This window comes from Caenorhabditis briggsae (assembly GCF_000004555.2).
Source record: "Caenorhabditis briggsae complete genome, chrI, whole genome shotgun sequence".
Taxonomy (NCBI): domain Eukaryota; kingdom Metazoa; phylum Nematoda; class Chromadorea; order Rhabditida; family Rhabditidae; genus Caenorhabditis; species Caenorhabditis briggsae.
Window position 1 is genome coordinate 6747139 of NC_013489.2, and position 21075 is coordinate 6768213.

The 21075-nt window shown below is 38.1% G+C and overlaps 6 protein-coding genes across 6 annotated transcripts; 4 read left to right on the plus strand and 2 right to left on the minus strand.

Moving 5' to 3' along the window:
* Positions 1–1025: 1025 nt before the first annotated feature.
* On the plus strand, positions 1026–4592 carry Cbr-ekl-1 (the record flags this gene model as incomplete). Its single annotated transcript, XM_045236700.1, has 11 exons — positions 1026–1157; positions 1211–1332; positions 1378–1645; positions 2132–2730; positions 2777–2878; positions 3136–3312; positions 3363–3551; positions 4113–4183; positions 4227–4316; positions 4363–4442; positions 4488–4592. 11 exons carry the CDS (start codon positions 1026–1028, stop codon positions 4590–4592), a joined length of 1935 nt encoding a protein of 644 aa, XP_045097054.1.
* A 209-nt stretch (positions 4593–4801) lies between these two features.
* CBG20474 lies at positions 4802–7119 on the plus strand (the record flags this gene model as incomplete). Its single annotated transcript, XM_045236705.1, has 5 exons — positions 4802–4861; positions 4909–5055; positions 5843–6391; positions 6673–6984; positions 7030–7119. The coding sequence occupies 5 exons, from the start codon at positions 4802–4804 to the stop codon at positions 7117–7119; spliced, it is 1158 nt and encodes a 385-aa protein (XP_045097053.1).
* A 681-nt stretch (positions 7120–7800) lies between these two features.
* On the minus strand, positions 7801–9760 carry CBG20473 (the record flags this gene model as incomplete). The annotated part of the gene is made up of 2 exons (XM_002646544.2): positions 7801–8277; positions 9758–9760. 2 exons carry the CDS (start codon positions 9758–9760, stop codon positions 7801–7803), a joined length of 480 nt encoding a protein of 159 aa, XP_002646590.2.
* A 1268-nt stretch (positions 9761–11028) lies between these two features.
* Positions 11029–13045, plus strand: CBG20472 (the record flags this gene model as incomplete). The annotated part of the gene is made up of 2 exons (XM_045236714.1): positions 11029–11052; positions 12569–13045. The coding sequence occupies 2 exons, from the start codon at positions 11029–11031 to the stop codon at positions 13043–13045; spliced, it is 501 nt and encodes a 166-aa protein (XP_045097052.1).
* A 1376-nt stretch (positions 13046–14421) lies between these two features.
* CBG20471 lies at positions 14422–15474 on the minus strand (the record flags this gene model as incomplete). Its single annotated transcript, XM_002646542.1, has 3 exons — positions 14422–14574; positions 15205–15351; positions 15394–15474. The coding sequence occupies 3 exons, from the start codon at positions 15472–15474 to the stop codon at positions 14422–14424; spliced, it is 381 nt and encodes a 126-aa protein (XP_002646588.1).
* Positions 15475–16922: 1448 nt separating this feature from the next.
* Positions 16923–18689, plus strand: Cbr-col-60 (the record flags this gene model as incomplete). Its single annotated transcript, XM_002646541.1, has 3 exons — positions 16923–17069; positions 17282–17919; positions 18560–18689. 3 exons carry the CDS (start codon positions 16923–16925, stop codon positions 18687–18689), a joined length of 915 nt encoding a protein of 304 aa, XP_002646587.1.
* Between the last annotated feature and the right edge of the window lie 2386 nt (positions 18690–21075).

The following is a 21075-nucleotide window of genomic DNA, read 5'->3' on the forward strand; positions in this document are numbered from 1 at the left end:
CTAAATACCGCAACGAGTGGTACCGGGTAACGAGAAGAAGCCGCATTGTCTTCAGCGTATTGATTGAAGGTGCGCAGAAAACAAAAGGAGATCTATCTTAAAATTATATTGAAAAGAAAGAGAGGAGGAGGAAAAAAAAAGACAAGAAAAACAACTGGATTAGTAGGTTTAACAGGTGTCATGGGAACCAAATTGTATGTTCTTTTCTAGTTTTTGAGCTGAATTCGAAATAGATTTTTGTCATGACACCTGCTTGTCTAAAAAATCTATAAAAGCGACCAAAAACCATTGGAAAAGTGTTTAATGACACAAGAAACCAAAAAATGTAACTTTTTCCTTCTGAAAAGGAAAAAAATAACAAGAAATTTGCTTCATTTTCGAAACTCCTTGTTGTTGTGAACACAGAAAGCATCGAGAAGCGGGTCAAAGGAGAGGAGAAAGGCGTCAAAGTTAGAGTCTTGCGCCGAAAAAAGAGAAAACTGGTAGAAAAGGTCTTTCAAAACTGGTGAAGCGAGGGATGGATGGAGAAAATTGAAATTTTTGAAGTAGAAAAATATAAAACGTATACATTTTATGCGAAAATTCAGAAACCACCGTAGTTATTTGAAATCGTTGCGAAACCTTTGAATCTTGTTGTTTCTGCGCCTTTAATTTGGTATCTTTTTAAAATACGTTTTTTTTGAAAAGACACAAAATGCACTAAATGCTCACAAGAAGGTTTTATGCCAAATAACGGCAATGTATGTAGAAAAACCAGCAAATTTCTAGTTTGCTTTCCTCTGAATAACCGTATTATAAAACCACCGTAGTTGTATTGATCTTTGCGAAACCTGTAGAGATTTTCGCTTATGCACCTTTAATTCGGTAATTTTTAAACCATTTTTTTCTTATTTTAAGATAACATAATATGCTTGTTTTATGGCAATTACAAGCATAAATCACATAGTTTCGCAATTTCGTTTTACAATGAGCAATACTTTTTTCTTCCACCCAGAAATTCATAATTATTTTCAGCCTAGAAACAAATGATATCGGTTGGAATTCGTCTAACCGATCAGGTATTTCCCGGTCCCGAAGAACCGATCGCCGTGTTTCCTGGCGGTACCGAGAATCCGAAACAAATTTTGGATGGAATCGACAAGGAAGGAGTTGCACATGTTAGTTCTAAAACTGTCAAAGATTTTTTTCATTTAAAAAAAATCTATTCCAGATCAAACGAATTATTCTGAATCGTACTGCTAACGTGGAATTCCTCCGTGCCGAGTCTCCATCTCGTATTTGGGTCCGTCTCCAAAATCACATCACCGACACAACGCTGACGTTTCGGGAGCCGTAAATCACCAACATTTTCTATGCTTTATAACTAAAATGTTTCAGATTCCCCCTAAAATCAAAGCTAGAAATTCGAAAAGATGATTATGCACTGGCTCCCATCGACGAGCGCGTCTACCGGCGATGCCGAATAATCGAGACAGAAAACGAGAATGGTCTGATTCAAATCTTCTTCATCGACGACGCCACAACGGCATGGGTGAAGTCGGAGTGTCTTGCAATTATGGATGAGCATTACATGTTCTATCCATGGCAGGCTATTCAGATTTCCATGTTCGGTGTCTATCCGTCAGTTGTGGATCATTCTGGGAAGGTTTGTTTTTTTGCTAACGTTTCGTAAAATAGACAAACAGAGAGTTGGCTTAATGGCTGAAAAAGAACGGCCAAGTATTTCTTGTGATACTTGAAGCAAAGTTCTATTTCACATCACAGTCATCACAGGGGGGACCCTTATGTGATTTTTTTCGAGTTTTTCGATCTTTTTTGATCAGACAGACAAACAATCCGAAATACGAAAAAAAATGGAAAAAATTGTATTGAGAGCTCAAAATTTGGCTCAAAAATACAGAATTTTTGACACCGGGCCTTGAAAATTTCCTCAGGCCCGGCCCAACATTTTACAAGTTTGGTAAATTCGAAATAGTAAGAGACAGCAGTAGCGGTGAGAGAAAATGCGATGTGGAAAAAGAGAATGTAAACAAATGATTCAGGCTAATTTCCAAAGAATAGCAGCCAATTTTATTGTTCATCCATCTCTTTTCTGACGAACTTCACAACTATCGAAAAGTTGTTTTTTCAGCTCGAACAGCTCTGGTCCATACAAACGTGCAACAAGCTCAGCCAAATCCTCCGTGCATTCCCCATTCTGCGAGTGCAAGTTGCTCTCTCTACAGTGGTATTCAACGACTACGCCAAACCGATTCCAGTGAAGCTCTTTGGAATCCCACCTGGCGTCGAGGAGCGCGAGTATCACTATCGTGCAATGTCGATTTCTCAAATTCTGGAGGGAGGTCTTCCGATGCCAGCAGAGCCAGAAGAAGAAGCCAAGGATGACGTCGATTCTGATGAAGAGGAGGTGCTGGAAACAGGACCATCGGTGAGAAAAGAAGAAGTTGACAACAAGCCACCAGAGATAGTGTGCATGGATCTGTACGATGCGGCGTTTCACGAGATTTTCGATGTCGCTGAGAGAGACCAAATCCCAACGGAGCCTCTAGATATTCATTGTGAGTTCCCAAAAGACTGGAAGGAATCAGATGATGCGGAGGAAGAGGAGAAGAAGGAGAAAGAGGAAGAGTTGTACAGCAAAGATTCGTTGACAGTGAAGTTGGAGCATGCCGATTGGGATCCAAGACTGAATAAAATCGAGATGATGACAGTCAAGGAATTGGGAGAGAAGTAACTTTTCGCTGAGTGCGTTGAATTCCATAAATTCGATTTTTAGATTCCGTTTCTCGGAGGACGATAAGGAGCCACGCATCATGTTAGCTGTGGAAGGAAGATGCACAAAGAGCCCGTATGAGTGGTATGCAAGGCCAATTGTCAAGTGAGTTTCAGATATTATGCCAGAACAAAAATCAGATATATGGAAGAGAAACACCGGTGGCTGTGGCCGAAGGTCCTACAACGTCAACTACCGTAACCTAAATCAGTAAAAAACTCTTTGAAAAAATGTTTTTAGGTTACGATAGTTGTCGTTTTATGGAACTTCGGCCACGGCCACCGGAGTTTCTCTTCCATAGATCTGATTTTTTGTATTTATCAGAAAAATGATGCAGATTTCCAAAAATTTATTAATTATAGAACTGGCAAAAATAAACGCGAAGAGAATGTTGCATGGGGTACCGATTCGGATCTTCGAGAGGTTGACGAGACTGATTGGATGTTGTATGGAAACGATCAGCTGACAAGTGTCGCTGAACAACTCGACACCTTCTATTCGAATACGAAGAATCGGAAGCCATTGAGAACCGTGGAAATGTAAGTGAACATTTTAGAACTGAATGAAACGAAAGTTCCTAAATTGTCAGCCAAGCCATGATGCAGGAAAAGCGAGATGTGTTTGCTGTGTGTGCTGTGAACGAGGAGAAAGCAAACTACACAGGCGAATGGCAGAGAGTACTGATTGTTAATTGTGATCAGTTCGCGGAAGTTCGATTCTTGGATTCTGGTGGTCGTGATATGGTACTCACTAGTTCGCTCTATCGAATTCATGAACAGTAAGTGAGATTAAGTCTTTCATTTCGGTCAGCTCGGTTGACGGTTTCCGGCCGATCGAAATGGAAGGTTTAAGAGACACAGTTAAGCAAAAAGTTTATTAGAAGAAAGTTGTTAAACTTTTCGAATCAATCTCTTTTTGGCTTCCGGAGTTTGCTCTCTTGACACGGTACTTGGCTTACTGCCAGAAGGCGTTGCTGTCGTCGACGTACTCTTTTTCCTTCTCCGTCTTCTTCTCACAACAACGCGCCTCTCCCTGACAAGATTCGTCGGCACTCGCTGTTGCTCCTCCCACTTCTTGCGTTCCTCAGTTAGATCTCGATGATTGTTATGCCAGATGCGAATGAATGCCAGAATAAAAGTGGCCGACCAGATCATTACGGGGATTCCTGGGGAAATTTAAATCTTGAGGATATGATGAAAGTAGCTGTACCTAATAGATAATAGAAAAGGAAATCTTTCTCATTCATTTTGAAGAGACTTACATTGAAAAATAATGCAAATTAGAAACTGAAAAAGAAAAACCCACGTTAGCCAACTATTGACACACTTCACATTTTCAGACACTGCCGCTTCCCACCGATGTGTCTTCGATTCGCCATTCACGGAGTCTCTACAAGACTGAATTCTGGAAGTTGGTGAAATCAAAGATTCTTCTCAAAACTTAATTATTCCAGGAGAGGATGGCAAATGGCACTCGAATGAAATCGCTCGCTTCAGAATGTGCCTTCGTGAGGATACACCGATTTTCATCAATATCGCTGATAGTGAGTTGATTTTGAAAATTATTCTATGAACTTATGAACTTTCCAGTCGTCCCACTGCCTGCACCAATGGATAAGGAGCGTCGTGTGCACATGGCTAGACATGTTTTGATGGCTAAGGATGTATCGGTAAGAACCTCTTTTCAACTATTCTCTAAAAATCTGTATTTTTAGTATATGGATGAGACACGCTCTCTGTTGGATCGATTCTTGAACGATGAAGATTCGGTGAATGCAGTGAGAAACCCAGAGCTACCATGTCAATGGCCACCATTTTAATAATTGTTTTGTTGTCCTGACCTACTTTGTACAGCACCCATTTGTTTGCGCGTGACCACTGCCCACCTAGTTTCACTTGGCTGCATGTTGGCTCCACGTGTACCTGATCAAACACCTTGTATCTGAATCTCCCACCCCGAAATAAGAACTTCTCCCGATTCTTCTTCTTTATTGCTAAATACATTTTATCGAGACAACAGAGAAACAATATGAGCGGTAATGCATTCGAGGGAAGCATGAATCCCGGGACTGCCGAAGATCAGAAAAAGGTATGGAAGATCTGAAGGTGGTGTCTGAAGACGTCTTCTCCATTCAGATACACCTATGGCTCGAGTCGATCATCTTTCGTTTTTTCCATGTTTGGTCGCCGGTGAATTGTCAGGATATGCTCAAAAGATATGAGATTTTTGAATTGTGTCTTCGGACAAGAGAGCTGTTCTGGTCGAAACCGCTCTATAGAGAAGTTTGTGTTTTTTTGGGGATATTATCAGTGGAGCGCGTTTAAACAACTACTTTTTTGAGACGCATCAAATTTCAAGGAAAAAATTTCCGAGAAAAATTGGGCGTGAAGAAACTTTCAGAATTTCGGTTCTCAAACTCTCCAATTCGGAACTTGAGAAGTTGAGAAATTTAAAAGTTTCAAAAATCTGAATTTTCTAAAATTCAAAAACTCGGAAAATTGGCGATCCAAAAATTTGAAATATTGAAAAGTCGGATTTTGAAAAATTCAGAAATTCCGGAACTCAAATTTTCCAGCATTAAAAAATCTTTAAAAAATTTCCAGAAATCCAGTTCTCAAATTCTCCGAGGAATTTAGAAATTCATAAATTCATAAATTGGGAAAGTCTGAAATTCAGAAATTCAGATATTCGGAAATTCAGAACTTTAAAGTTTAGAAATTTGTAAAGGCAGAAATTTAACCAATCCAAATTTAGGGTATTCATGAATTATTTTCGAAAACTTGGAAATTTTGAAATTGAAAATGTTTATACTAAGAAAATTCGGAAATTTCTGAATCTCTCAATTTTTGAAACTACATTCACTGTAATTCTGAATTAATAATTTTTGAATTTCTGTAGTTCTGTAAGTTTCGGGATTTCTCAAATTTCAAAAATTTTGCTTTTCTGAACCTTCGAAATCCGAAATTCAGGGATTTCCGAATAAAGTTGGAAAATTCGGAAATTCGAAAAATAACAAATTCAAAAACTCTAATTTATGATTTTTTTCCGCTTTTATCTCCTTAAATTCAGGTCGAGGTTCCCGTCACCATCGTCGGCGATATTCATGGTCAATTTGAGGATCTAAAAATGATGATGGATATGAATGGGTGGCCATTCAGTGAGGATGAAGCAAAAGAAATGTATCGAAATATGGTAACAAAGAATCGAAAAGATATAAAAGTCCAACTACCAGCCACTTTGGGATCGGGAACCGATCGTCAGAAGGGACCAAAAAATTATTTGTTTTTGGGTGATTATGTGGATCGAGGCCCGCATTCGATCGAAGTCGTTTTGATGCTGTTTGCGATGCATTTGAGATGGCCAGATCGAGTGACACTGCTACGTGGAAATCATGAATCACGACCTGTGAATCGACAGTATGGATTCTTCGGAGAGTGTTCGAGAAGATATAGTGAAAGGTGCGAAAATGATTTCTGTAGAGGGATGAGAATCGAAGGTTTCAGAGTCTACGAAGTTTTCCAGTTGGCATTCAATGTGATGCCTCTCACTGCAATCGTCAACAAGAGGATCATGTGTATGCATGGAGGGATCTCAGAGGAACTTTATGATATGAAACAGGTAATTGGGACAGTTTTCTTTTTTTTGGAAACGGCTGGTTTCTTTATCATGATTGCCTAACTTTTGAAAGTTTTAATTTTCTAGGCCATCATGGTAAACGTCCTAGTAATGACTTACTATGATTTACTATTGATTTACTAAATATTTACTATGGCGGTCTAAAAACTGCACTTATGAAAGTTAGGCCACCATGTTAAATGGCATAAAAACACATCAAATGGCAAAAATTAGGCCACTTTAGGTATTAAGAAATCAGGACGAAAATACACTGATTTTTGCAGCTAGATGCTCTGAAACGCCCTTTGGATACCCCTGATATTGGAATTATCGCTGACTTGACCTGGGCAGATCCTGAGACTGAAATTGAAATGTACAAGGAATCGCCACGTGGCGCTGGCAAGATTTTCGGAGCAAAAGCAGTCGACGAATTCTGCAAACACTTCTCGCTTGATCTGATAGTCAGAGCTCATCAAGTGGTTCAAGATGGATACGAGTTTTTTGCCGATAAGAAGTTGGTGACTATCTTCTCGGCTCCATTTTATTGTGGGCAAACGAACAATATTGCGTCGATGTTGAACATTGATAGTGATATGGTATAGGAAGGATACTGTACATTTGAACTACTGATTATCTTGTAGGTCGCCTCGTTTATGCTCGTCAAGCCAGTTACGGAAATCAAAGAGAATCTGAATGTGGGAGAGAAAGCGGAGGAGGAGAATCTGCAGTAGAGAGGAGAACTTCTAATTTCTTTTTTGTAATAATAAAGACGATTCTTTTGATGTTTGTGTACATTGTGGATTACTGTAGCTATCACTTTCAATTGTACATCATACTCCAGATATTTGAGTTTTAGTCTGAACAATGAAACATAACACAAGCTTGACTCCAAAAAATGATTAATTATTTTGTGCTAAAAGTAGATGGTCGAAAAAATTTTCAAAAAGTTTATTGGACATCTTCGGTTGATGGCAAATTGAAACGGTTGGAGTAGATGGATATTGGAATATGATGACTCTGAAATTATTGGAGATGAATTTGTTTTTATGGGTTTTTGACCTTACATTTATTGTAAAAAGATGTTGTTGGCTGCGTTAGATAGTCAAGACCCTGTCCCAAAAGTCGTAAAAAATTTTTGTTCAAAAACGAATTTAGAGTTTGTAGTCAAAAGAAAGAATTTTGAAAATCAGTTTTTTTCCAAAACAGGTTTGAATTTTCTCACCAAAAAGCAATAAATAATTTTTAACCGAAGTAAATTTTCAACGGTTTAATTAGATTTTCACCAAAAATGCGATAAATATAAATTTTTTGAATTTCTCTCAAAAATGAATGCGGCTTTTTGCCCAAAATGCGGTATAATTTTTTAAATTTTGTTTCGAAAATGAAGGAAGATTGCAATATTATATTTTTAATCATCCGAATAGTAGTCTTGGCGCTGGTCTTGTTCTGTCGAATGATTTTCTTCTTTCCAATTGGAATGGAGACGAAGGTCGTGTCACCACTGGAGAAGTATATGGACTGGAGATGTCGAGGACTGGAAGTGGCTGTCGCACAGGTGTTGAAGGGGAGCCTGAAATTCTTGGGGAGATTTTTGGAGACACTTTTTCAGTTTTAGATTTTGGAGAAACAGTTCTAGGTTTCTTGGTGATGGGACTCTTTGGAACTTCCGGTGAAACTGAACCATGTCGGAGTTCAGAGCACTCGGAAGCTGGTTCCTCAGATTCCCCTCTCTTTAAACTTGTCTTTTCTCTCTCGGAAAGATTCTCGAAGATCCGTGGTTCGTTCAACAGCTCAACACATGTTGGACGTTTGGAAGCATCAAGGTTCATCATTCGTTGAATGAGACTACGGAGTCCGTCACTTCGTCCAGCAAAGAAACGATCTGGAATCTGAAAATTTTTATACTTCACCTTATAATCTGCATCCGTGTCCAAATGGAGATTAGTGGCAGTCTCGAGTATCGCGACCCCAAGTGCATAAACATCAGATTCCTTTGACGACGTCCCGTTTGTCAGAACTTCAGGAGCAAGATAGCAAGAATCTCCCTCGATTCCCTTAGAACAATCGGCTCTTCTCATTAGACCAAAGTCGGCTAATTTGAAAACTAAATTGAACGAAACGAGGATATTCTCTGGTTTGATGTCATTGTGCAAGTAATTATTCCTATGAAGTGCCCGAAGTCCAGACAATATATGAGCAAAAAATCGATAAATGATAGGCTCGTCCAGTCGACTTTTACCGTATTCCAGCAAGTTCATACAACACAACTCCGTTTGGATATGGATAAAGTTGTTTTCAATCCAGGCCTTGTGGAATCGAAGAAGATTTGGATGATGTGGTAGTAGATGCAGCATTTCAACTTCCTTGAACTTGTTAAGTTCGCCCGGCTTGACTTCTTTCTTCGACTTTTTAATAGCATAAACTGTTCCATTGTTTTCACCACGCCAAACATCACCAAAATCTCCACTTCCGATTATCTTCCGATCCGAAAACATCTGTTCTATGATGGATTTATCAGAAACGTATCCTTCGAAATCGAACGGGGTGAGGACACCTGAAAGAAGTTTTGTTTTTGAATGAGAAGGAGAAATGATTATTTTGAATGTAGGGATAACGGAGACTAAAAACGAAAAAAAACACAAACTCACCATTTTTACCGATCAGCTGTGGTCCCAACTTCACTTCCGCTGTCCCCCTCAATGACTTTCGTGGTTTTACAATTGTCTTTATAGATGGACATTTTACTCTATGGGGAACTCTTTCCCGCCATTCATCTTTAGTTTGCAATTCCATGAGAAACTGAAAATATGGAAAGTATGAGTTTTATAAATTCTGGGAATGATTAGAGGAATGTAACAAACGAGAAGGAAAAACAAAAGTTATTCAGGAATTAGGATGAAATAGAAGAGGAAGAGAGAGGAAGCTATGGGGTGTGGGTAAAAAAGAGCTGAAATACATACAGTATACTTTAGGGTATATGAAAAAGTTAAGAATTCCAATAAGACGTCGAAATTTGAATCACTCAGTGTGATTTGGCCATTTCAGAAACGGAAAGCGTTAAAAAACAAGAAAGAGTTTCGAAAAAAAAAGTGGATTAGTCTGATAGAGGATGCCGTCGGGGTTCATAATGATCTCTAAAGAGAGTATCAAGAAATAGTTTACAAGGAAACAAAATCCTGGGTAATGGAAGAAGAAAGAAGGATTTAGAAAAAATCGATGTCAAAATTTCGCTAGTTCCGAAACTGAAGACTCGGAGAGCCGGTATAAGACGACCATTCGGGAGACCGAAAAGTGGAGTGAATGAATGAAGATAGTGAACCCCAACGCCTAATATGAAGGGGCGGAGCAACCGGCCGTCCTCCCACGTACCATGTACTAAGAATGCTAGAGGAACTGTCAATTTTCTAAACTATGTGTTCTTCCGGGAAACAGGATATGAGCCCTCCCTACGTATCTTAAAAGGGACCGAAAGTATCTTGAAAATGGTTCTCGATTTTATGAGAGCGACCATTCAGAAGACATGAACTAAATTAATGAGGGAATTGGATGAGACTCCGGGTCTAAAAAGGAAATCTTATAGAAAAAACCATGAGGACTGTCTGATTAGGCCATATAAGATGAAGAAGTTGAAAAAGAAAAAGAGTTTTGAGAAACATTGATTATTCTGATAGGGGCTGTTGTGATGCTAATAATGAGTTCTACAGAAAGTGGAGAGACAGAAAAAGATTAAGAAAAACAGAAGAAAAATCGATATGAAAAGTAAGAAGACTCCCGAAGTACAAAAAATCAACAGATTCGGAGAGCGGGGATGGGAAGACCATTCGGAAGACCGAACAGAGGAATGAATGAATGAATAAACGAAGAAAGTGAGAAAGGATGTCTCACTTGAAAAGGCGGAGCCAAAAACACTCCTCCCAATGTGATTCCTTTGCCCCAGGGAACGAAGCCCTCCCATGTGTTGTACCAAGAATGCTAGAGGAACTGTCAATTTAATAAACTATGTGTTCTCACAGGAAATAAGCGGATATGAACCCTCAAATTATACCAGGCGCATAAAAACATTGACAGTATTGTTGCATGAGTTTTCAGATTCTGAAAAAGGGTGATGGGATCACAAGAGAACATGCGTGTAGGTAGAATACCTGTTTTTGAATCCGTGAAAGAAAATAAAAACTGTCGTTAAATGGAATCCAAACATTCAGAAGAAAAACGTATAGATTCATTCTTTCTGTTCAAAAAAGACGCAATATTTTTCTCAGGGAAAGAATGAAGAATGATAGTATTTTTTAGCCAACCACGAACCCCGGCAGGATACTGTGTCGGTGCCATCCGAAAAGAATGATAGTATACAGGCGGCTAAGGAATAAGTTCAAAGACTGGATCCTTTTTATAATTCTTTCGTCTTTCAGTGCATTGGTACACTTACAGTATCCTCTTTGTAAATACCGATACTGGATTTCTTGTCCCCTGGGAAGAATGTTGTGTGACCTCGTTTTTCAGAGAAGATGAAAATCTGTAAATATGGTTTTTGGCAGGAATTGCTAGACGGATTAAACGGAAATAATCGAAAAGAGCACTAACTAATTCTTATGATATATTTCAAGCGGGATTGGCGAGGAAAAGGACGTTACAGTTTCAAAATGATATTTTTGTCTGTTTGTGTGGTAAAACTATTGTTTTATGAGATGTTGGTTGTAATCTAATAACGCGTCTCTACATGGGTTCCCACTCTTCAGAATTTTACAGCGTGCTCATGCAACCTGAAGATCGAGGCTCCCACTCATCAACAACCCATTCCCATTTTTCTGCTTTTTAAAAATACTACACGATTTCGGCTTGTGCCAGTTAGAAATTGATTTTTTCTAAATCCTTCTTTCTTCTTCCATTACCCAGGATTTTGTTTCCTTGTAAACTATTTCTTGATACTCTCTTTAGAGATCATTATGAACCCCGACGGCATCCTCTATCAGACTAATCCACTTTTTTTTTCGAAACTCTTTCTTGTTTTTTAACGCTTTCCGTTTCTGAAATGGCCAAATCACACTGAGTGATTCAAATTTCGACGTCTTATTGGAATTCTTAACTTTTTCATATACCCTAAAGTATACTGTATGTATTTCAGCTCTTTTTTACCCACACCCCATAGCTTCCTCTCCTCTTCCTCTTCTATTTCATCCTAATTCCTGAATAACTTTTGTTTTTCCTTCTCGTTTGTTACATTCCTCTAATCATTCCCAGAATTTATAAAACTCATACTTTCCATATTTTCAGTTTCTCATGGAATTGCAAACTAAAGATGAATGGCGGGAAAGAGTTCCCCATAGAGTAAAATGTCCATCTATAAAGACAATTGTAAAACCACGAAAGTCATTGAGGGGGACAGCGGAAGTGAAGTTGGGACCACAGCTGATCGGTAAAAATGGTGAGTTTGTGTTTTTTTTCGTTTTTAGTCTCCGTTATCCCTACATTCAAAATAATCATTTCTCCTTCTCATTCAAAAACAAAACTTCTTCAGGTGTCCTCACCCCGTTCGATTTCGAAGGATACGTTTCTGATAAATCCATCATAGAACAGATGTTTTCGGATCGGAAGATAATCGGAAGTGGAGATTTTGGTGATGTTTGGCGTGGTGAAAACAATGGAACAGTTTATGCTATTAAAAAGTCGAAGAAAGAAGTCAAGCCGGGCGAACTTAACAAGTTCAAGGAAGTTGAAATGCTGCATCTACTACCACATCATCCAAATCTTCTTCGATTCCACAAGGCCTGGATTGAAAACAACTTTATCCATATCCAAACGGAGTTGTGTTGTATGAACTTGCTGGAATACGGTAAAAGTCGACTGGACGAGCCTATCATTTATCGATTTTTTGCTCATATATTGTCTGGACTTCGGGCACTTCATAGGAATAATTACTTGCACAATGACATCAAACCAGAGAATATCCTCGTTTCGTTCAATTTAGTTTTCAAATTAGCCGACTTTGGTCTAATGAGAAGAGCCGATTGTTCTAAGGGAATCGAGGGAGATTCTTGCTATCTTGCTCCTGAAGTTCTGACAAACGGGACGTCGTCAAAGGAATCTGATGTTTATGCACTTGGGGTCGCGATACTCGAGACTGCCACTAATCTCCATTTGGACACGGATGCAGATTATAAGGTGAAGTATAAAAATTTTCAGATTCCAGATCGTTTCTTTGCTGGACGAAGTGACGGACTCCGTAGTCTCATTCAACGAATGATGAACCTTGATGCTTCCAAACGTCCAACATGTGTTGAGCTGTTGAACGAACCACGGATCTTCGAGAATCTTTCCGAGAGAGAAAAGACAAGTTTAAAGAGAGGGGAATCTGAGGAACCAGCTTCCGAGTGCTCTGAACTCCGACATGGTTCAGTTTCACCGGAAGTTCCAAAGAGTCCCATCACCAAGAAACCTAGAACTGTTTCTCCAAAATCTAAAACTGAAAAAGTGTCTCCAAAAATCTCCCCAAGAATTTCAGGCTCCCCTTCAACACCTGTGCGACAGCCACTTCCAGTCCTCGACATCTCCAGTCCATATACTTCTCCAGTGGTGACACGACCTTCGTCTCCATTCCAATTGGAAAGAAGAAAATCATTCGACAGAACAAGACCAGCGCCAAGACTACTATTCGGATGATTAAAAATATAATATTGCAATCTTCCTTCATTTTTGAAACAAAATTTAAAAAATTATACCGCATTTTGGGCAAAAAGCCGCATTCATTTTTGAGAGAAATTCAAAAAATTTATATTTTTTTAGTGAAAATCTAATCAAACCGTTGAAAATTTACTTCGGTTAAAATTTATATATTGCCTTTTGGTGAAAATTCAAACCTGTTTTGGAAACAATTATTTTAAAAATTCATTACTTTTTGAACGGGTTCTTGTCTATCGAACGCAGCCAACAACATCTTTTTACAATAAATGTAAGTTCAAAACCCATAAAAACAAATTCATCTCCAATAATTTCAGAGTCATCATATTCCAATATCCATCTACTCCAACCGTTTCAATTTGCCATCAACCGAAGATGTCCAATAAACTTCTTGAAAATTTTCTTTTTTTTAAACTATCTACTATTCGCTCAAAAAATAAACATTTTTTTTGGTCAAACTTCTGCTATTTTTTTTTCTTGTTGAGACTGAAACTCAAAAAATTTGGAGATTTATACAATTTACAGTTACACGAGGTCCTAGCTGGATATACAGTAATCCAGAAAGTTAGTCCTTCGCATTCCCAGCATCGTTCTCCTAGTTGGTGTTTATTTTATTGATCTCTTGTGACAGTTTCATCAGAGAACACATAGTATACATTGACGGTGACTTCCGGTATTCTTGGGACATACAAAAGACGTAGGGCCTTTTTGGCTTCACCTTCTCATCTTCTTTCTAGATAACCTTTTCCAGAGGCACTGTCTACTAGACGGATGTCTCACACTTTGATCTAACTTATCGCGTTTCCTGTTAAAGTTATAAAAAAATTGTCAACTAAAAAGTTACCGTAAAAACTCTATTTGATAGCCACCCCTAATTGAATGCCAGCCTCTAATTTAGTGCCATCTTAGAGCACCCCCGAACAATAGAGTGCCAGCCCCTAATATAATGCCACTGCGGATTTGATGTCACTCTGGTAATAGTTGAAGAATAACACAAAAATCATTCTCTAGTCAAAAATCCTTCTCACAAAAATCATTCTCTTTTTCTTACAATTTCTAGCTTTTTTCAAGCTCAATAGAGATACTGCATTTGTCAAAAATGTTTCAGGATAATACCAGACTCCGAGAATCTCTGAAAAAGAAGTAGAAACATCAAGGAAACCTCGAAAGTCATTTTAGGAAAAAGTTGAAAAACGAGTCCTTATGTGCTGAGTTTCAGTAGAAATTGGCTCCGAACAATAAAGTGCCAGCCTCTAATATAATGCCACCCCCGACTAACTCCGAACAATAGAGTGCCATGGCTATCTAATGAAGTTTTTGCGGTAATCATTAACAAAAATTTATTTCACTTGAGAATGTTATCCCTTAACAATCAACTTTATCACTGTCTTTTTCTGCTTCTTGTTTCCAGTCATATAATCGCCGAAATCGGTTGCCAGCATGTTTCGGACTATCAGGGTTCTCTTGTTCTTGTTGTAGATCGTTTTTCCGGAAGCCATCTTCTTCTTGGTCTGAAACACTTTTTTTAATTGTGTGAAGCTAATTCTACAAAAATCGCTAAAGAAGATTCAACCTTAAAAATATTGCGTATTCCCAAAAATATTTGGGTTTCTAAAATCCATTTGGGCCTCTAATAGTAAAAAACTTTTGGCTAAAAATAATTGGGATATTTTTCTGTGAATTCCTTTGAGACCCAAGTTTCTTGAAACCTTTAAAAATTTTATAATCCACTGATTCGGTAGCCTAACTTTTTCAAACATATTTCAAACATATTATCTTCTTTCTTAAGAATTTCCGACTGTCCTAGGAGACCTATGACCCTTATTCTCTCAGATAAATGTTCCGATGACTTCTTTTTCACCACCGCCCCTATTTGGAATGCAATTGTAAGGAATACTCCCCAATTTTTAACTCCCGGTCAATTTTCTACCTTAATCCAATCTTCCATCACCCGGTTTTAGTTTTCTGCTCACCTTTTCCCTTTTTTTTTAATATCTTGCCAACCTTACATGTTTACTATTTTCTTCCCCATTCTCTACGTTCATCTCGTTAGGGATTTTATCTAGAACTCCCGTTATAACTTTTGTGCCATATTTTCTTCTGATCAATAAATTATTATTATTATTATATGCCCCACTCACCTTCACATTTTCCCAATACCCGCATTTCGCCTTGTTTTTCCCATTACAAACTCTATAGAGATGCTCTTCATCCTTATAATCGACATCTTTCACGATTCTCCGATAATTGGCGCTGACTGGAAGTGGAATAGTCGCGTTTTCACCGAGCTGAATTGTTAGGTTTTCACAGGAAAGGATTACTGTACTTACCTTAACCAAAATTAAATCATCGGCAAGAGTAACTGAATGTAAATAGACAAAAAGAAATATTAGAGAAAATATGCGAATCATGATTGTGATTCGAAAAATGACCGAAGTAAAAAGTTGGGGGACCGCAAAAAAGTGCGATACAAAAAATTAATCTGGTGGGAGGAATCATGATTGTTCTGAATCGGAAAAACTGTACTTTTGTGTTCTTTGTATTACATGGTTTCATTGTTTAATTGGTTGGACATGATGTATAACGTTCAGAGAGATCAATAGATTGGAGTCTATAAGTTTTGGATTTTCAAATTTCAAACTACAAAATACCCAAAAAAAAAATGGGCATGTGGTTTTTCAGAATTTCAAAAATTCAAACATGATTAAATTTGAGAAAAAGAGAACAAGTTCAGACAAAAATTTTTTATTAAAATTAATGACAGGCCCGCCGGGCCTCCGAAATTCGGGAAAAAGCCCGGCCCGGCCCGTTACAAGTATGATGCATACCCTAGCTCCAAAAAAAATTCAAAAAAACTCCTGTCCCCCCACCTTTAAAATGTTTTTCTTAAAACCAGAAGTTTTGAATTTTCGGGAATCAGAAATCCGTTCCGCGCACTCCTGGGTTCCCCTAGCCATCAACTTTGACTACATAAATGTATCTCAATTCCTGTAAGAGTTACCAAATAGTGGTCAACTGGCACAATATTTTTGTTATTATGGTGAACAATTTGTAAGTTGACAACTTTTTGATACCTATCACAGAAAACGAGAAAAATGGGAGCAACTGTAATAGAGGATTTGTCGTCTTCTGGTTTCAAGTTTATTATTATGGAGGCATTTTTCATGAGTTTTGATGCATATTTCCAATTAAGAAGGATATTTCCAACTGAGGAAAATTTCAAAGACCCCTCCCATTGAAGGGCCCTCCGGAAGTACGTTGCAACAATAGAAGGGCAGGTAATACAGGTTTTGCTGTATCCAAATTTTCTAGTGCAGTCAGAAAACTATTAGTGAGTACGCAAAACCATAAGGAACATCACTAACAGTAACAAGTAAAAACGGAATATAAACTGGAACAAAAATAACAAATTTATACTTTCTCAAAAGGTTAAAAACGATACTTATATATGGGGGTTATCACAGATACAATTGGAAATATTCCTTTTTTGAGAACTAGGATTGATTTCCGATACTTTAAAAAAAAGAGTGGGATTCGGAAGTAGAAATTCGGGAAATTCTGAGAACTGTCTTTCCAAGATTTTTGAACTTTTGAACCTGAAAATATTTGAATGATACACCATTATAATAGAATTCCCAAAAACGTTACATTTACAAATTCTCTAACGTATCTAAATCTATCTCTCTAATCATTACACATATTGATAAGAATTGATAAAGAAAGTTGTAATCCTCAAAAAAACCCTCGATTCCCAAAAAAGGGCATACGACATGGCTGTTATCCAGTTTAGTGTATCAATTGGTTTCCTATATAAACTGTGATCCAATTCTTTCTAATTTGTATCTGTCTAATTGTAAAAATGACAGGAACAACGACTAAAATTCTATACGCATCTACCGTTTTCTCATCCGTCGCCATTCTGTGTTCTCTTGTTTTCACCACGTTCATGTACAATGATTTGTACGATTTTCACAGTGAAGTTGAACAGGAATTGTATGGTTTCAAGGTGAGAAATGAATCTGAAAATAAAAGAATATCGAAGAAATCTATTTCAACCTTTGAGAAGACCTTTAAGGTGATTTCCAGAACTTCGGAATCATACATACTAAAATTTGTAGGAAATTTCGGTTCTAAGATTTTGAAGTTTTGGGAATCTGAATATCGCATTTTCACTCGAAATTTAAATTGCCGGAATTCAATTATGTCATTTTTTTCCAGGACATTTACAACGATGCGTGGTTCTTGATGACCGCCTCCTCCTCTACCAAATTCTCATCCTCTTCCTCTTCTTCATATCCGAACCTAAACCGAATCTTCAAAAGAAACGCTGACCAATGTAACTGCGGAGAAAAGGCTTCGAATTGCCCACGTGGACCACCAGGACCACCAGGAGAGCCCGGAGATGATGGATCCGATGGACAAGCAGGACAAGATGGACGCGATGGAAATACCCCAACTGAGGAGTACGGTAGCAGCCAAGATAGCGCTGTATCGTGTCCAGCAGGGCCGCCAGGAGAACAAGGATCAGATGGAGTACCAGGAGAACCAGGAAGAGATGGAAACCCAGGAGTCGATGGTCAAACAGGAAACGAAGGACCAACCGGACCACGTGGACCACTTGGAAATAAAGGAAGAGATGGGACACCAGGAAGAGATGGAAATCCAGGAAGACCTGGTAGAGATGGAACACGTGGAGTTGGGCAGCCTGGATCACCTGGACAACCAGGAGCAAGAGGACCAGAAGGACCAAGAGGGGCACCAGGAAACAATGGAAGACCAGGGGAATATGGAGATCAGGGACAAGCTGGACCACCTGGATTGGATGGAGAACAAGGACCAGATGGGGTTGTTGGAGTGTGAGTATTTTTAGGTCATATAAAATATCGAAAAGAACATCTTCGAGCTATTTATGTGTTTAGTAGCTCATATAACATGGCGGTCGAACTTTTTTCAAGTCAAGTTTTCTAGACCACTATGATAAATAGCCTGAAAAACACATCAGGTGAACATTACGTCATTTTTAGGTCATTTTAACAGGATGGTCTAACTTTTGCAAGTGGAATTTTCTGGGCAACCAACTGTTATGGCCTAGAAAGTACTTCGAGTGAACTCAGAAAGTCAACAATTCTAGTGTTTCTTCTTGAAAATAACCGGGAAACAGTGTAATATTACCTTGAAAGTCTTGAAACTTGATACGTACATCCTGTTCCGATGGAAAAAATCGCCAACTTTGAGCCTATATATCTCGTTTCCTGTAAAAGATACCAAAAAGTGGTCAACTGTCAAAGTGTTTTACATAATATCAAAATTATTTTTTCCGTTGACACGTTTTTTATATCTTTCACAGGAACCGAGATAAATAGGCTCAAAGTTTTGGCTTAAGTTTTGAAGAGAAACAGATAATTAGAGTGTATCGTTATCTGCGTCTCTCGTCTAGTCAGAGTTGTAAGAGGATGCCTCGGCTCCCAAAAAACGCTCTATTGTTAATATTTTCAGTCCCGGAGAGCCAGGACTCCCAGGATCAGACGCCGCCTACTGTCAATGTCCAGAGCGTACTCCAATCACCGAAAAAACGTCTTCTGGAGGATACAAAGTGCGTCGACGTCTTGTCAAACATGCCAACTGACCAAGTGCTTCTTTTCTGTTTTCTCTCGCTTTCCATTTCAAAATAAATGTTCTTTGTCTCTTTTTCTTCTGCATGGGTGTCTGTGTTGATTGGGACCACATGTGTCCGGAATAATGGAATCGGGAGAAAGAGAAAGTTTTGAGAAAAAGAGTTTAATTAGATTATAGTTGAAGAATAAATTTTTGCTTGGTGGTCCACATTTTTTTCAATTGTTGGAAATTTTTAAATCCTAAAATTCTCTTATTGGAACCAGCCAGCTAGCTGGTGCGCCTTTGGCGCGATTTAACCTGTTTAATATACTGTTCGACTTCTTTTCGTCGAAAGCTCACGCACGCTGTTTCAAAGAACATGGTCGGAAAACGTGAGAAATCAATGCGCAACGTGTCGAATTTCGTTGACTGAAGATCAAACTTTTAAACGTTGAGCAAAAAATCGCAAGTTTCAACGTGCTGATTAAAAATATTTAGGTCAAATCGACGTCAACTTTTAAATTATTGAATTTCGTCTGACCTAAAAGTTTACTGGGGCGCGATTTTCGACCAGGTTCTTTGAAACACCGTGCTCACGTCAAGTTATGTTCAATATTCATGTTTTTGGTTTTCTGATAAATTCTATCCAAGATTCCACAAACTGTCGGAATACGTTTCCCAAACTGTTTAAAACTATCGAACAACAAAGGACACCACCCGAAGGACCGACACAAAAACTGGAAGAACAAAGACTACGACTACGAACCAGAAATGCACGGACGCAGACATTTCGGACAACGGATACCGGACAGAAAAAAAAATGTTTTTCGACTGCCAACAGACACGGATAACGGGCCGGCAAAAAATGACCGGACAACGGACAACGGATAACGGACTACCAACGACCCGACGACATCACGGAGAATCATAGCCGAAGGATGAGAAGCGCGCAAAAAGAAGCTAAGAAAGAAATCACAAAAATAAAGTTCACAGAGTTCTGACATCACGACGGCTACTTGATATTTCCTCTCCAGTGACATTCGAATCCTGAAATGAAACATATTTATGACAATTTTTTACATTTTCGCTAACATAGTAATTTTTTTTAATATAATAATGTTTGGAAATTTACAGGAATTTTTTTTCAAAAACTAGCGGTTGTATCTAGCGGTTGTTTCATTTTTGAAAACTACCATTTCACCATATTTTTATTTAATTTTTTATTTCATCGTGAAAAGATGACACGGGAAAGTGAAAAAAGTCTAAATCGAGAAAGCTTCGAAACTAGTGATTTTTTTCACTTTTGAAAATTCTAATTTCCCCCATTAACTGTAATTTTTGTAAAATCCAATTTACTCACTTTTCATTTTGTTCCGCTACTTCTGTCATCCTTATGTGAATCCTGCCAATCCTGATAATGTCCTCAAAGTCCTTATCTAATCGTATCTACACACCAGGGGACACTTTTTACGCTGAGCTTTTTTAGGAAATTGTTTCACACAGTTTTTTTTCCGTATTAGAAGGACCCCTCTGTGAAAAATGACCAATCTTCAAAACGTGTTTTGAAATCAAAAATTTCGTAATTTTTCAATGGAAAATATTCCAGGAACTCCACAAGTCAATAGAAATTTGTTGAAATTCTATTTTTCGATGCAAATCTTGCTAAATTTTGGTGAAATTGGCAAATTTTCATGAATTTTGAACAAAACTTCGTTGAACTTTTTGATTCAGAATTTCGAAAAAAAACTAGCCAGAAAAATAGAAGGGCCCCTCTAATAGAAAGGCCCCTGTAATGGAAGGGCCCTCTGGAGGTACCTTGGAACAATAGAAGGGCCGGTTCTTCTAGTACATGTTTTACGGAAAAAAAGTAGGAAAAAAAAAATTAGAAGTCACTTCAGCTGTTAAAAAGTATGCTTAGAGCTTGAAAAGACATTTACAAAATGTGGAAAAAATCCCTAGAAAAAATCCCTTTTCTGATAATACTTGAAGCTTGTTTTCTAAGTTTTCGAATCCAAATTTTATAAAAACATTTTTGAATGTTCATAGAACATGTGTCTCTCAACCGATTCCGGAATATTTTTACAAATTTCCTGTGAAATACCTATTCAGAAAAAAACAATTTCCCCTTCTTTTTTTCTGAACATTTGGTAATGTTTTTCCAGTTTCGGAAACTCCAAAAACTACCCCAAGAATCACATGAATTTACAATCAGAAATTCCGAAAAAAAAGAAAAAGTTAATTTTCAATTTAAAAAACGTGAAGTATATAATAACCATCGAAACTTCATTTAACGTGCTCCCGATTAGCCTAATGGTTGACAGGGATGAATTTGAAACAACCGTCGTTGGTTCGAGTTCTCCCCAGAGCCTAGTGGTTTTTGTCAGAGTACAGTAATCGGGGTTAATCGTGAACAAAAT